The sequence below is a fragment of the Salvelinus namaycush genome, chromosome 32 (genome assembly GCF_016432855.1).
Source record: "Salvelinus namaycush isolate Seneca chromosome 32, SaNama_1.0, whole genome shotgun sequence".
Taxonomy (NCBI): domain Eukaryota; kingdom Metazoa; phylum Chordata; class Actinopteri; order Salmoniformes; family Salmonidae; genus Salvelinus; species Salvelinus namaycush.
In genome coordinates, this window is record NC_052338.1 from 25,326,488 (window position 1) to 25,341,250 (window position 14,763).

The following is a 14,763-nucleotide window of genomic DNA, read 5'->3' on the forward strand; positions in this document are numbered from 1 at the left end:
GAAACGACCTCTCTAGCTACGTCCCACGCCATTCCACCTCCATCTGAAGTTAGGACTGAAACGACCTCTCATGCTACGTCCCACGCCATTCCACCTCCATCTGAAGTTAGGACTGAAACGACCTCTCTAGCTACGTCCCACGCCATTCCACCTCCATCTGAAGTTAGGACTGAAACGACCTCTCTAGCTACGTCCCACGCCATTCCACCTCCATCTGAAGTTAGGACTGAAACGACCTCTCTAGCTACGTCCCACGCCATTCCACCTCCATCTGAAGTTAGGACTGAAACGACCTCTCTAGCTACGTCCCACGCCATTCCACCTCCATCTGAAGTTAGGACAGAAACGACCTCTCTAGCTACGTCCCACGCCATTCCACCTCCATCTGAAGTTAGGTCTGAAACTACCTCTCTAGCTACGTCCCACGCCATTCCACCTCCATCTGAAGTTAGGTCTGAAATTACCTCGGTAACAAGCAGAGGGATCAAGAGAAGTTTCTAAAGCTCAGGGGAGAGAGGTGGATAATGGAAAACTTTCTGTAATATCCCAATACATCCAGCCAAAGCCCCTGCTTCCCTGTCCCCTCCTACCCCTTTCCATACTCCTTTAACCCTGCCTCCATCTCTGATCCACCTAGCTAAAAGCCTGTACTGATTTTACTCTGTCTCTCTCCAGGGTGTTTCTGGCCGAGCAGTTTGAGTTCTTGCAGTCTCACCTAGACACCATGATGCCTACAGCCAAGAAGCCGTTCCTCCAGCAGTTCTACTCACAGGTCAGTCAGTCCACAACTCAATGGATGTATCTGAAATGGCATCTTATTCCCTGTAAAGTTCACTGGGCCGTTGCACAGACCGAATAGCATCCGCTTGAACTGGTACGAACCCATGAGGGCGTTCGTCTTCCATCTCTGTGAGATGTACCGAGGTGCATTCTATAGGGAATAGGATGCCATTCACACACAGCCTATATGGACTTCTGCCCTTTTCCTTACTATGCGGAGGGCAATCTTTTTCTTTGCCCATTTCTCTCTCTGATCACCCAGGATCATTCTGCAAAATCAGTTGTCTTGTTAGTTTGTGGTCCTGATATCCTCTGGCACACATGGCCTTATCAGTGAGGGTGTAAATGGCTGTTGACCACACATGGCTTTATCAGTGAGGGTGTAAATGGCTGTTGACCACACATGGCCTTATCAGTGAGGGTGTAAATGGCTGTTGACCACACATGGCCTTATCAGTGAGGGTGTAAATGGCTGTTGACCACACATGGCCTTATGAGTGAGGGTGTAAATGGCTGTTGACCACACTTGGCCTTATCAGTGAGGGTGTAAATGGCTGTTGACCACACATGGCCTTATCAGTGAGGGTGTAAATGGCTGTTGACCACACATGGCCTTATCAGTGAGGGTGTAAATGGCTGTTGACCACACATGGCCTTATCAGTGAGGGTGTAAATGGCTGTTGACCACACATGGCCTTATCAGTGAGGGTGTAAATGGCTGTTGACCATGCATGGCCTTATCAGTGAGGGTGTAAATGGCTGTTGACCACACATGGCCTTATCAGTGAGGGTGTAAATGGCTGTTGACCACACATGGCCTTATCAGTGAGGGTGTAAATGGCTGTTGATCACGCATGGCCTTATCAGTGAGGGTGTAAATGGCTGTTGACCACACATGGCCTTGTCAGTGAGGGTGTAAATGGCTGTTGACCACACATGGCCTTGTCAGTGAGGGTGTAAATGGCTGTTGACCACACATGGCCTTATCAGTGAGGGTGTAAATGGCTGTTGACCACACATGGCCTTATCAGTGAGGGTGTAAATGGCTGTTGACCACACATGGCCTTGTCAGTGAGGGTGTAAATGGCTGTTGACCACACATGGCCTTGTCAGTGAGGGTGTAAATGGCTGTTGACCACACATGGCCTTATCAGTGAGGGTATAAATGGCTGTTGACCACAAACCCTTCGGTGTCAGCTTGTTTTTTCAATGTGTGTACCATTACAAAGTCGTGAAGGTTTCACATTTTCTAAAGAACCTCAAAATGAATATCTGTCTTTGTTTATTCCATTGTCCTTGTCATTCTCTTATAGACTGTCTCCACGGCCAGTGAGCTACGTAAACCCATATACTGGGTGGTGGCGGCCAAGGCTTTAGACTACGAACAGATGCTGCTGCTGATGGCTGGAGTTAAGTGGGACATTAGGGAGATAATGTCACAGCACAACGTGTACGTGGACGTCCTGTTGAAGGTAATGTGGCATGTGTGACTTCTGACTGTGTTTTGAATATGTGTGGGTGTAATGAATGAAATGGTCAAGGACATTGTTAGCCTGCAGGTAAGTAGGTATGTGTGTGGGAGGGTCTGTATTCCTGTAATTGATTATTTTGTAAGGTTATGTCCGTTAATCATGTCATTGCTGTAATAGTATAGTGATGGATCATGGTTCATGGCTGATTTTTCTCTGTATATATTTTCTGTAATAGCCCTAAGGAGCTATAAACTCTACATATAGAATGCTGGAACATAGTGGTGGTGCCACACAGTCATGTCCAATCAGTCTATGTGGAGACCTGACAAAGAGGCCTGTCTCTGTACCATGACAGATAAATATCATTATTTCTGTAACATTTATTTATTTATATATATATATATATATACACTGCTCACAAAAATAAAGGGAACACTTAAACAACACAATGTAACTCCAAGTCAATCACACTTCTGTGAAATCAAACTGTCCACTTAGGAAGTAACACTGATTGACAATAAATTTCACATGCTGTTGTGCAAATGGAATAGACAACAGGTGGAAATTATAGGCAATTAGCAAGACACCCCCAATAAAGGAGTGGTTCTGCAGGTGGTGACCACAGACCACTTCTCAGTTCCTATGCTTCCTGGCTGATGTTTTGGTCACTTTTGAATGCTGGCGGTGCTTTCACTCTAGTGGTAGCATGAGACGGAGTCTACAACCCACACAAGTGGCTCAGGTAGTGCAGCTCATCCAGGATGGCACATCAATGCGAGCTGTGGCAAGAAGGTTTGCTGTGTCTGTCAGCGTAGTGTCCAGAGCATGGAGGCGCTACCAGGAGACAGGCCAGTACATCAGGAGACGTGGAGGAGGCCGTAGGAGGGCAACAACCCAGCAGCAGGACCGCTACCTCCGCCTTTGTGCAAGGAGGAGCACTGCCAGAGCCCTGCAAAATGACCTCCAGCAGGCCACAAATGTGCATGAAAAATGACTTGTGTCAAGCACAAAGTAGATATCCTAACCGACTTGCCAAAACTATAGTTTGTTAACAAGAAATGTGTTGAGTGGTTGAAAAACAAGTTTTAATGACTCCAACCTAAGTGTATGTAAACTTCTGACTTCAACTGTTGCAAGCAGTATACGGGCAGGTTGCCCAGTTGGACAGCTGTATATCTGTACCAGAGTATTTCATATTTAGGGATGTTCTCCTGGGTCCCACAGTAGAGTACACATATAGTACCTCATGGGAAATCAGCTTGTCACTAAATGACCACACAGCTCTCTCTCTCCTTCTCCCTGTGAACATTTTAAATACACTGCAGGAAGAAAAATACCCAAAATACTTTAGGAGTGTGTTTGATTAATCACTAACCTTTGATGATCTTCATCAGATGACACTCATAGGACTTCATGTTACACAATACATGTATGTTTTGTTCGAGAAAGTTCATATTTATATCCAAAAATCTCAGTTTGCATTGGCGTGTTATGCTCAGTAATGTTTTGCCTCCAAAACATCCGGTGATTTTGCAGAGAGCCACATCAATTTACAGAAATACTCATAATAAACATTGATAAAAGTATTATACATGGAACTTCAGAAAAACCTCTCCTTAATGCAACCACTGTGTCAGATTTCAAAAAAACTTTATGGAAAAAGCACACCATGCTATAATCTGAGTACAGCGCTCAGAGCCCAAACAAGCTATAAAGATACCCGCCATGTTGTGGAGTCAACAGATGTCAGAATAGCATTATAAATATTCACTTACCTTTGATGATCTTCATCAGAATGCACTCCCAGCAATCCCAGTTCCACAATAAATGTTTGATTTGTTCCATAAAGTCCATCCTTTATGTCCAAATACCTCCTTTTTGTTTGCGCGTTCAGTACACAATACTCACGACACGCGGGCAAGTCCATGCAAAGGTTCAGACGAAAAGTCATATTACAGTTCGTAGAAACATGTCAAACGAAGTATAGAATCAATCTTTAGGATGTTTTTAACATAAATCTTCAATAATGTTCCAACCGGAGAATTCCTTTGTCTGTAGAAATGCGATGGAACGCAGGTCTAACTCTCACGTGAACGCGCGTGGTCAGCTCATGGCACTCTGCCAGACCCCTGACTCAGAGCCCTCATTCCCCCCTCCTTCACAGTAGAAGCATCAAACAAGGTTCTAAAGACTGTTGACATCTAGTGGAAGCCTTAGGAAGTGCAATATGACCAATATCCCACTGTATATTCGATAGGCGATGAGTTGAAAAACTACAAACCTCAGATTTCCCACTTCCTGGTTGGATTTTGTCTCAGGTTTTTGCCTGCCATATGAGTTCTGTTATACTCACAGACATCATTCGAACAGTTTTAGAAACTTCAGAGTGTTTTCTATCCAAATCTACTAATAATATGCATATATTAGCAACTGGGCCTGAGTAGCAGGCAGTTTACTCTGGGCACCTTATTCATCCAAGCTACTCAATACTGCCCCCAGCCATAAGAAGTTAAGGAAAGGTGAGCCTCTTCATCCCTTACTGTATCTATCTTCAGGCTTAAAGGTTTCTCTCAAATGAGTATCAAATGAGTATTTATGCATTACGCTTATCCCATCATGCAATTTGCATGGGGACGCGTGCCATTGCGTGGCGTGATTAGCATGGAGCCGGAGCATACGGAGAGAATGGGATCTAGTGTTGAGGAACAGATGGGTGTTTTACAGTTTTTATATTTGCGAGCCGGAAGCCAAGAAAATCCCTCAAATATGCATGAGCATGTCTGCCTGAGCAGCCATAGCTTTAAATCCTGAACCGTTCCGAGCAAACCACCTCACCGCCTCCAATTCTTGGGAGTTTTCACTCAGGCTCACCTTTCTGGATCCGTGGGTCGGCTGGCTGGAAGACGGCTCTATGGAAGCATTATTAAGCCGCTCTAAGCCAATCTCATTTTGTTTAAGCCAAATAGTGAGACGAAAAGTGTCTGCTTCACTGGCTTGATTTAAATGTGTTCGCCATATCAAGGATCGCAGTAGACCTGAGAGTAAAAAAAAAGGTGTGTGTGACATATATTTCAACAAGATATTAGGTAGGAAAGCGCTACTATTTTTATTTCAAGAGAATAAGTGTCAGGTTCAAACGTCTGCTGGTCATCCAATCTATTTCTGAGATAGACGTCGTTCAGTATGGGTTATGATTGACAGGTTATTGATACAGGGTTGTATTGTATAGGAGATGATGTTGTATCGTGTAAAATGTTGTGTTCATGAGTTTCTGTTGAATATTAGCGTCCAAAATTGGCTTATATTTGCATTCGATTGGCAATTGTTGCACAGGCACTGACATTGTCTCGTTTACCAACCAGGTTATTCAAATGTGATGGCACAACATTTTTGTTTGAGAAGACATTCATTCATTACTTTCAAGCAGTCAACATAATGAGGGAGAAAACATATTTTTAGGTTTATGACATGTCATTTTATTTATTCTTGGGAATTATGCCACTCAGATGCAATACCTTAGTGTGCACAACCTCTCTCCTGTGCACTGCATTTTGCTGTGTTTGGTTTAGATGCACAGCGAATCAGTCACCCAAATTGAGAAGGCATCTGGCATGGTGAAGTGAATGAGGAAAATGTTTTGAAAGATTGCTGGCCTTTTTCTGACTTCCTGGTCTGTACGTTTGACTCGACAACAAACAAGATGTAAGAACACAGTGATGTATGTAGGTTTTGGCGTGTGGAGAACATCAGAGCGATCCATCTTTGTCTAAAAAACATCTTGTCTCTTTTTGGGGTGAAATGAAAGAAAAGAGGAAAGGGCCTGACCAGCTGAATCAACAAGTCCTGAATGTCTCCGCTGCTCATGTTGGAATGGAGCGTGGCCGACAGCCATCTTGTATGGCAAGAGTTGCTGGGACATCTGTGGGGCAGGGGGAGAATGTGAGGGCTGAAAGGTTACCTTTCCAACAAGTCAGTTCAAATTTTTGCCTTCTAGAGCTGCCCTGGTCAAGTGCTGTTATTGTGAAGTGGAAACGTCTAGGAGCAACAACGGCTCAGCTGTGAAGTGGTAGGCCACACAAGCTCACAGAACGAGAGTGCTGAAGTGCGTAGTGCGTAAGAATCGTCTGTCCTCGGTTGCAACACTCACTTCCGAGTTCCAAAACTGCCTCTGGAAAAACAACGTCAGCACAAGAACTGTTCGTTGGGAGCTTCATGAAATGGGTTTCCATGGCCGAGCAGCCACACATAAGCCTAAGTTCACCAGGCGCAATGCCAAGCGTCGGCTGGAGTGATGTAAAGCTCGCCGGCATTGGACTCTGGAGCAGTGGAAACGTGTTCTCTGGAGTGATGAATCACGTTTCAACATCTGGCAGTCGGACGGACGATTCTGGGTTTGGTGGATGACAGGAGAATGCTACCTGCCTGAAAGCATAGTGCCAACTGTAAAGTTTGGTGGAGGAGGAATAATGGTCTGAGGATTTTTTTCATGGTTTGGGCTTGGCCCCTTAGTTCCAGTGAAGCGAAATCTTATCACTACAGCATAGTGATAAGCATTCTAGACGATTCTGTGCTTCCAACTTTGTGGCAACAGTTTGGGGAAGGCCCTTTCCTGTTTCAGCATGACAATGCCCCCGTGCACAAAGTGAGGTCCATACAGAAATTGCTTGTTGAGACCGGTGTGGAAGAACTTGATTGGCCTGCAGAGTCCTGACCTTGTCAACCCCATCGATCACCTTTGGGATGAATTAGAACGCTGACTGCGAGCCAGGCCTAATCGCACAACATCAGTGCCCACCCTCACTAATGCTCTTGTGGCTGAATGGAAGCAAGTCCCAGCAGCAATGTTCCAACATCTAGTGGAAAGCCTTCTCAGAAGAGTGGAGGCTGTTATAGCACCAAAGGGGAGACCAACTCAATATTAATTCTCAGGATTTTGGAATGAGATGTCGTGTACCTCTGCTAAAACAATTTTTATAGCTAACATGACCCTTTGGGGATTTTGAGAAGTCTTGAAACCTCCAATAATTTCTTTGTAAAATATGTATCACTGGACTAAAAACATGACTAAAAAAACTAACCAATGTTATGATTTTTTGTTCCTCAGGAGTTTGAAGAGTTTAACAAGAGGCTGGGTGATGTGTCCAGACACGTCCGGGTCCCTCTGCCTGTGTCTAATGTCCTGTGGGAACACTGCATCCGTCTGGCCAACAGGACTCTGGTGGAAGGGTAAATTGTTTACTTGCATATGCAAAATACTTCGACGGATTTTGTAGTTAAAAATATGAATGTTTCTGCAGATATCATTGGAGAGGTGAGTAGGCTTCAGAAGATAGAGAAACAACTCCTACCTGCTTACTTTGAATTACAAAATACTTTTAATGGTTTCTATACGTTTTTCAGCAGATATATTGCAGCATTCATTGAGGGGCTGAGTGGTGCCTTATCGTTCATTGAGAGGCTGAGTGGTGCCTTATCGTTCATTGAGAGGCTGAGTGGTGCCTTATCGTTTATTGAGGGGCTGAATGGGTGCCTTATCGTTCATTGAGGGGCTGAGTGGTGCCTTGTCGTTCATTGAGGGGCTGAGTGGTGCCTTGCCGTTCATTGAGAGGCTGAGTGGTGCCTTATCGTTCATTGAGGGGCTGAGTGGTGCCTTATCGTTCATTGAGGGGCTGAGTGGTGCCTTATCGTTCATTGAGGGGCTGAGTGGTGCCTTATCGTTCATATTATTCCAGTAAAATTGTCAGGATGGCCCTCTGTATCCATATATAGTTTATGTGATAGTGTATTTTAAAAGTAAGAATTTTATTATACTTTTTTATTTTATTGTAATGTTTTTATGAGCAGCAAAAAGCTGCTGACTAGTTGTAATGCCAGCAAATATCTTATGATAAGCACGGCAGGAAAAAGAAAATGTGTGAACACAAACCTATTGCTCATTCAATGATGGTTTATAGTGATAGTTCATCACTCAGGGATATGCTAAATGCACCTGTGGATTTACTGCCGGTGGATTGGAGAGGTGTGGAAATTTTAGCTGCCTCGTTCATCTCTTATTTTGACGTCTTTTGCCTTTTTGTTTGATGGTCCTGTTCTCTCCTCTTGGGGTATACTCGTAAATATGAGCCCTGTTCGCGTGTCATATGCCAAATACCTCAGGTGAGTTATTAAATATGGCCGGCTTGGAGCCCCTGTCCTCTCCCGCAGTAAGGCACGACCACGAGCTGCTTCAAGCCTGACCTCTTTTCTTTACTTCCCCTCCTCTTTTTCTTCTCTGTCTTTGAACATCCTCTTGTTGGAACATCTGCTTGTCATAAATAAACACAAATCTAAATGTTAGAGTGCCGCAAAGAAACACGCAGATTGCCTACTAGATAAGCTAGGAACGCTGAAGTCTCCAGTGCTTTTCTCCAGCTTTCTCTCATTCTCCTGAGACAACTCTTCTTCAGTCCTGTCATCCCTTCCATATGGTAGCAACTAGCTAACTCTTTGTGCCTCCTTCTCCCCAACACTCCTTCCCAGGACTGTTATATGTTCTGTTATAGAGACCCCACAGGGAACGTGTCTGACACAAGGCTGGCCTGAGTCCCCTCTAAACACTTGACACATTCTAAATGGCTCCCATAACAACTATCTCTCTTGCTAGTCAGTCAAAGGTTTGGGGCCTGAAAGGGACTGATGCATTTTTCCTCAAATCAGCACTTGTACCCTCTTTCTCTGTCCAATGCATTATTTATGGTGTGTGTGCGTGACCATGCGTGTGTGCAAGCATGTGTGAAGTAGGAGTACTGGTAGGCAGGGTTTTATACGGCCAGGTGAGACATCCTCTTTAGGCCAGAGAGACATGACATTAATGGGGGCGATGTGGGGAAATAAAAAGCTTTAATATAACGCCTCTGACCATCTTGTGATGAAGTGGGAAAAAGACGAGGGACAAGCACAACATCTCTGAGAGTGTTACATAGTGGGGGGCTAGTAGGGAACTGGGTAGTGTGTTTTTTGCATCCAGGTTGATTGTGCTGAGCTGGACTGTAAGGCCAATTCTGATCTTTTTGACAGTAACTAAAGACCAATTAGTGGGGGAAAAAGATTAGAATTGGGCTGCATGTGTAAACACAGCCTACGTTTGGAAGTTTAGAAGGCCAGGGTTAGGGTTAGTTAGGGTTTGATGTTCTAAATCCAGGGTTAGGGTTAGTTAGGGTTTGATGTTCTAAATCCAGGGTTAGGGTTAGTTAGGGTTTGATGTTCTAAATCCAGGATTAGGGTTAGTTAGGGTTTGATGTTCTAAATCCAGGGTTAGGGTTAGATGTTCTAAATCCAGGGTTAGGGTTAGTTAGGGTTTGATGTTCTAAATCCAGGGTTAGGGTTAGTTAGGGTTTGATGTTCTAAATCCAGGGTTAGGGTTAGTTAGGGTTTGATGTTCTAAATCCAGGATTAGGGTTAGTTAGGGTTTGATGTTCTAAATCCAGGGTTAGGGTTAGATGTTCTAAATCCAGGGTTAGGGTTAGTTAGGGTTTGATGTTCTAAATCCAGGGTTAGGGTTAGTTAGGGTTTGATGTTCTAAATCCAGGGTTTGGGTTAGTTAGGGTTTGATGTTCTAAATCCAGGGTTAGGGTTAGTTAGGGTTTGATGTTCTAAATCCAGGGTTAGGGTTAGTTAGGGTTTGATGTTCTAAATCCAGGATTAGGGTTAGTTAGGGTTTGATGTTCTAAATCCAGGGTTAGGGTTAGATGTTCTAAATACAGGGTTAGGGTTAGTTAGGGTTTGATGTTCTAAATCCAGGGTTAGGGTTAGTTAGGGTTTGATGTTCTAAATCCAGGGTTAGGGTTAGTTAGGGTTTGATGTTCTAAATCCAGGGTTAGGGTTAGTTAGGGTTTGATGTTCTAAATCCAGGGTTAGGGTTAGTTAGGGTTTGATGTTCTAAATCCAGGGTTAGGGTTAGTTAGGGTTTGATGTTCTAAATCCAGGGTTAGGGTTAGTTAGGGTTTGATGTTCTAAATCCAGGGTTAGGGTTAGTTAGGGTTTGATGTTCTAAATCCAGGGTTAGGGTTAGTTAGGGTTTGATGTTCTAAATCCAGGGTTAGGTTTAGTTAGGGTTTGATGTTCTAAATCCAGGGTTAGGGTTAGTTAGGGTTTGATGTTCTAAATCCAGGGTTAGGGTTAGTTAGGGTTTGATGTTCTAAATCCAGGGTTAGGGTTAGTTAGGGTTTGATGTTCTAAATCCAGGGTTAGGGTTAGTTAGGGTTTGATGTTCTAAATCCAGGGTTAGGGTTTTGAAAAGGAATCACAGTACAGGAAAGCCAGGGTTAGGGTTTTGAAAAGGAATCACAGTACAGGAAACCCAGGGTTATGGTTTTGGGAAAAGATGCCCAATGGTGTACAACTAACATGTAATGAACTGTACAGGGTCCTCTTCATTCTCTGCTTGACACTTCATGTTAGACATGGCCTGTGTATCAGTATTTGACCTGTGTAGCTCCTTCACACTTCATCATAGACATGGCCTGTGTATCAGTATTTGACCCTTGGAGCTCCTTCACAAGTGTCTGCCTCTCAGCTCTCAGTCTTTCCCTCTCAGCTGCCATCCCAGACTGGGTTTAGTCTCTGGGATTCCCCTCCCTGTTTATCCCCAAGTTCCTGGATGACTGTGTGTGCATCCCAAATGGCACCCTATTCCTTTAGTAGTGCACTACTTTGGGCCCTGGTCAAAAGCAGTGCAGTATAATGGGAATAGGGTGCCATTTTGGGAGGCAGCCTGAGAGTCACGCTACTGTGTGTTCTGCTACACACACATCCACTCTCAAATCCAGACCCCCACACACTGCGAAGATAACGTTGGAAAGGTATATGAATATAAAAATGTTACTTGTTGACCTTTTTTTGGACTAAAACTGAGAACCCTTGAACTGTCTGGGACAAAAGATGCTTTGAGGAAAACTGTCTGAGCAGAATTAAAATTGAACCCTTAAGGCTTATTTGCTCTCTGTCGATGTCAGATTTTCTGTTTGACATTTTTGTTCTTCGTTCATGTGCCTTGGGCACTAAGAATACAAATCCCATGTTTTTAGATCGTTGCTCTGGATTCTGAACTTCTGTCAACAAAAACGAAACAAATTCTGAACTACTGTCTGGCAGAAATAATACAAAAGTCAACAAAGTCAACTTGTCTCCTGTTCTGTCCTGTAGCTATGGTAACGTGAAGAAGTGCAGTAACGAAGGGCGGGCCCTGATGCAGCTGGACTTCCAGCAGTTCCTGATGAAGCTTGAGAAGCTGACGGACATGAGGCCCATCCCTGACAAGGACTTTGTGGAGACCTACATCAAGGCCTACTACCTGACTGAGAATGACATGGAGCAGTTCATTAAGAACCACAGGGTGAGGAACAGTATAATGATCATTATTCACTAAGTCTGTTCAATGTGCTAATGGGATTTCTACTGGGGTAGCTCATCCTGTTTACCAGTAATGTGTAGCACAAATCTCATGATGTGCTTGCCTATGGCATCACTGATATCCAAAATGTGTGCAGTGAAAACTTAATAGTTAACCACAGTTAAATTAGCCAGTTGTTACAATAGGCAGACACTTTCTCCTCAGTCATGTGAAGCAAGCTGTGAGGTAAAACTAAATGCTGTCTGGGACTAAATGCTGTCTGAGAATAAATGCTGTCTGTCCATAATGTGTGTCCGTCTGTCTGTCCCACCAGGAGTACTCCATGAAGCAGCTGGCCAACCTGGTAAACGTGTGTCTGGGCTCTCACATCAACAAGAAGGCCCGGCAGAAACTCCTGGCGGCTATCGACGACATCGACAGACCAAAGAGATAGACAAACAGACGTGGTTATTGTATTTAAGGTGGCTCCTAAACCTGAGGCTGTTTTAGAATGCCCTAGGGTTGTGCAATCCCAGTAACTTTCTCCAAATACCCAGGGGTTTCAGAAATCCTCTGGACGATTTCCGATATAACTTTATTAGTCCTGATTTTCGGAATCTTCCTAATGGATTTCTGGAAAACCTGGGAATTTGTCAAACGTTACTAGAATTTTGCAACCCTAGGATGCTCATATACCTACCAGGAACAGAAAAGAAGCAATGAAAAAAGAACTTCTGCTAACAAATACACTCATACTGGAATGTTAGTTATTTGACACTTAGTCAGAACATATATGCTACTCTTGTGTATGTCCCTCATTTTGATGTCCTATATGCTTACAGTTCCGCTGGGTTTTCTAGGTTTCCACGGAGATACTCCGTTTTCCTGTTCATCGTGAATACAGTATACATGTATATGAGGAAGGAATCTTGTTTTTACGATAAACGACTTGAAATGCTGAATGATACTCCATGACGTGTGAATTGACTGGCAGACAGTTATCTTTTTCTCCTACTGTATGTCTATAGCATAATGTAGTTCTTTCTGCCCGTCTGTAAACCGCTCAGGAGCTACGTCGGCCCTGGGAAAAAACTGAATCATTTAATATTTTCTTTTTGACTTGTATGACTATTAAGCGACTGAAATAGCGCTGAGTTGAGAAAACGTTCCATTTTCCATTGAAATCCAGGAAAAGTTCATTTTTCCTGGTATCACATGTATGCAGAAACACAGTTTGTGAAAAAGCATGGGATGTTTGATGAAATACTTTCCTTTAGGGTTACGCCTATGGAGACATCCAGTCTCTAGTGCCCTTCAAGTATCCATTAATGAGGATGACGGCACTATGTTTGTTCTGTTGTTCCAGTAGTGTAGGGTGAACGTACCACAGACGCTGATCTAGGGTCAGTTTTGCATTTCCACCACTAATGGTAAAGGTTAGGATTGGGGGGAGGGGAAGCTGATCCTAGAGCTGTACCTAAGGGAACCTCGGAGCTTGTTCGTCCAGGACTATAACTACCTGTACTTTGTTACGTCCATAAATGATTTATCCTGATCTAATGTTGATTCTGAACATATTGAATGGTTAGTTATAGATGATGCACTAGGTCTAACGTGGGTTTAGATGATATCTTGCACGTCCTGCACTCGTTTCTTTCCAAGTCATATATGTAAAAGGGTTTTTATTGTCCAAACAAACAACGTCCATCATTGTCACTGCATCTGTAAAAATATACGTTTTTGATATCGCAACTGATTCCATTATGTTTTCATGCATAACTATCCCAAAATAATGCTGTAAATGTAATGTGTAAAATGTCGTTTTTATTTATTGTCAATTTGGATTCAGGACGATTTCTATATGATAAGTACTATAAGTGTTCTATCATCCGTTTGCTGGCGGTACCCTGTATCTTGTTGTCAACTGTAAAATAATATTTAAAAAGACACAATTAGACTACATATTATTCAACTCCAGTGGCACTATTGTGAAAATAAATCGTTAAATGTTGGTGCTGTAGACTAAAGTAAGATGATTATACAGTAACACAATAAACACACTAACATTTAAACCCAGCCTTGCTCACTCTGTCTGACTTCTCCTTGTGCTGCAGACGGACGGATGGATGGATGGATGGATGGATGGATGGATGGATGGATGGATGGATGGATGGATGGATGGATGGATGGATGGATGGATGGATGGATGGATGGATGGATGGATGGATAAATGGATGGACGGACGGATGGATGGACGGATGGATGGATACAGTGCTGTGAAAATAAGTATTTGCCCCCTTTCTGAGTTGATCTGTTTTTGCATATTTTTTACCCTGAATGTTATCAGATCTTAAACCTAATATTAGATAAAGGAAATCTGAGTGAACAACTAACCCATAAAATATATACTTATTTTATTTATTTAATAAACCACATTATGCAACACCCAATGCCCCTGTGTGAAAAAGTAATTGCCCCCTTACACTCAATAGCTGGTTTTGCCACCTTTAGCTGCAATGACCATTGGGCTCCTGAGTGGCGCAGCAGTCTAAGGCACTGCATCTCAGTGCTAGAGACACCCTGGTTCGAATCCAGGCTATATCACAACAGGCTGTGATTGGGAGTCCCATAGGGCAGTGCACAATTGGCCCAGCGTTGTCCAGGTTTGGCCGGTGTAGGCTGTCATTGTAAATAGGAATTTGTTCTGAACTGACTTGCCTAGTTAAATAAAGGTTTAAAAAAATATATCAAAATGACTGTAACCCTAAGCTTCCTGTAGTTGTTGGTCAGTATCTCACATCTCTATGCATACATTTTTCCCACTCTTCCATGCAGAACTGCTTTAACTCAGCGACATTTGTGGGTTTTCGAGCATGAACTGCTCATTTAAGGTCATGCCACAACATCTCATGGGGTTTAGGTCTGGACTTTGACTAGGCCATTCCAGAACTTTATATTTGTTGCTTTTCAGCCATTCTGCTGTATACTTCCTTGTGTGTTTTGATCATTGTCTTGCTGCATGACCCAGCTGTTCTGCAGCTCACGGATGGATGGCCTGACATTCTCCTGTAGAATGTCCTGATGCAGCAAAGCACCCCCAAATCGTCACACTATCATCACCATTGTTAACTGTATGAGGTT

At 43.4% G+C, this 14,763-nt stretch overlaps 1 protein-coding gene across 1 annotated transcript in view; it reads left to right on the forward strand.

Moving 5' to 3' along the window:
- The window catches only part of vps50 (VPS50 EARP/GARPII complex subunit), a 221,522-nt gene extending 207,828 nt beyond the window's left edge, over window positions 1-13,694 (forward strand). The window contains exons 24-28 of the mRNA XM_038971647.1: window positions 676-772; window positions 2,094-2,252; window positions 7,357-7,478; window positions 11,436-11,625; window positions 11,957-13,694. Of these exons, the coding sequence (XP_038827575.1) occupies window positions 676-772; window positions 2,094-2,252; window positions 7,357-7,478; window positions 11,436-11,625; window positions 11,957-12,076 (688 nt within the window). The 3' untranslated portion in view covers window positions 12,077-13,694. The remainder of the gene's footprint in view (window positions 1-675; window positions 773-2,093; window positions 2,253-7,356; window positions 7,479-11,435; window positions 11,626-11,956) is intronic.
- Window positions 13,695-14,763: the final 1,069 nt, after the last annotated feature.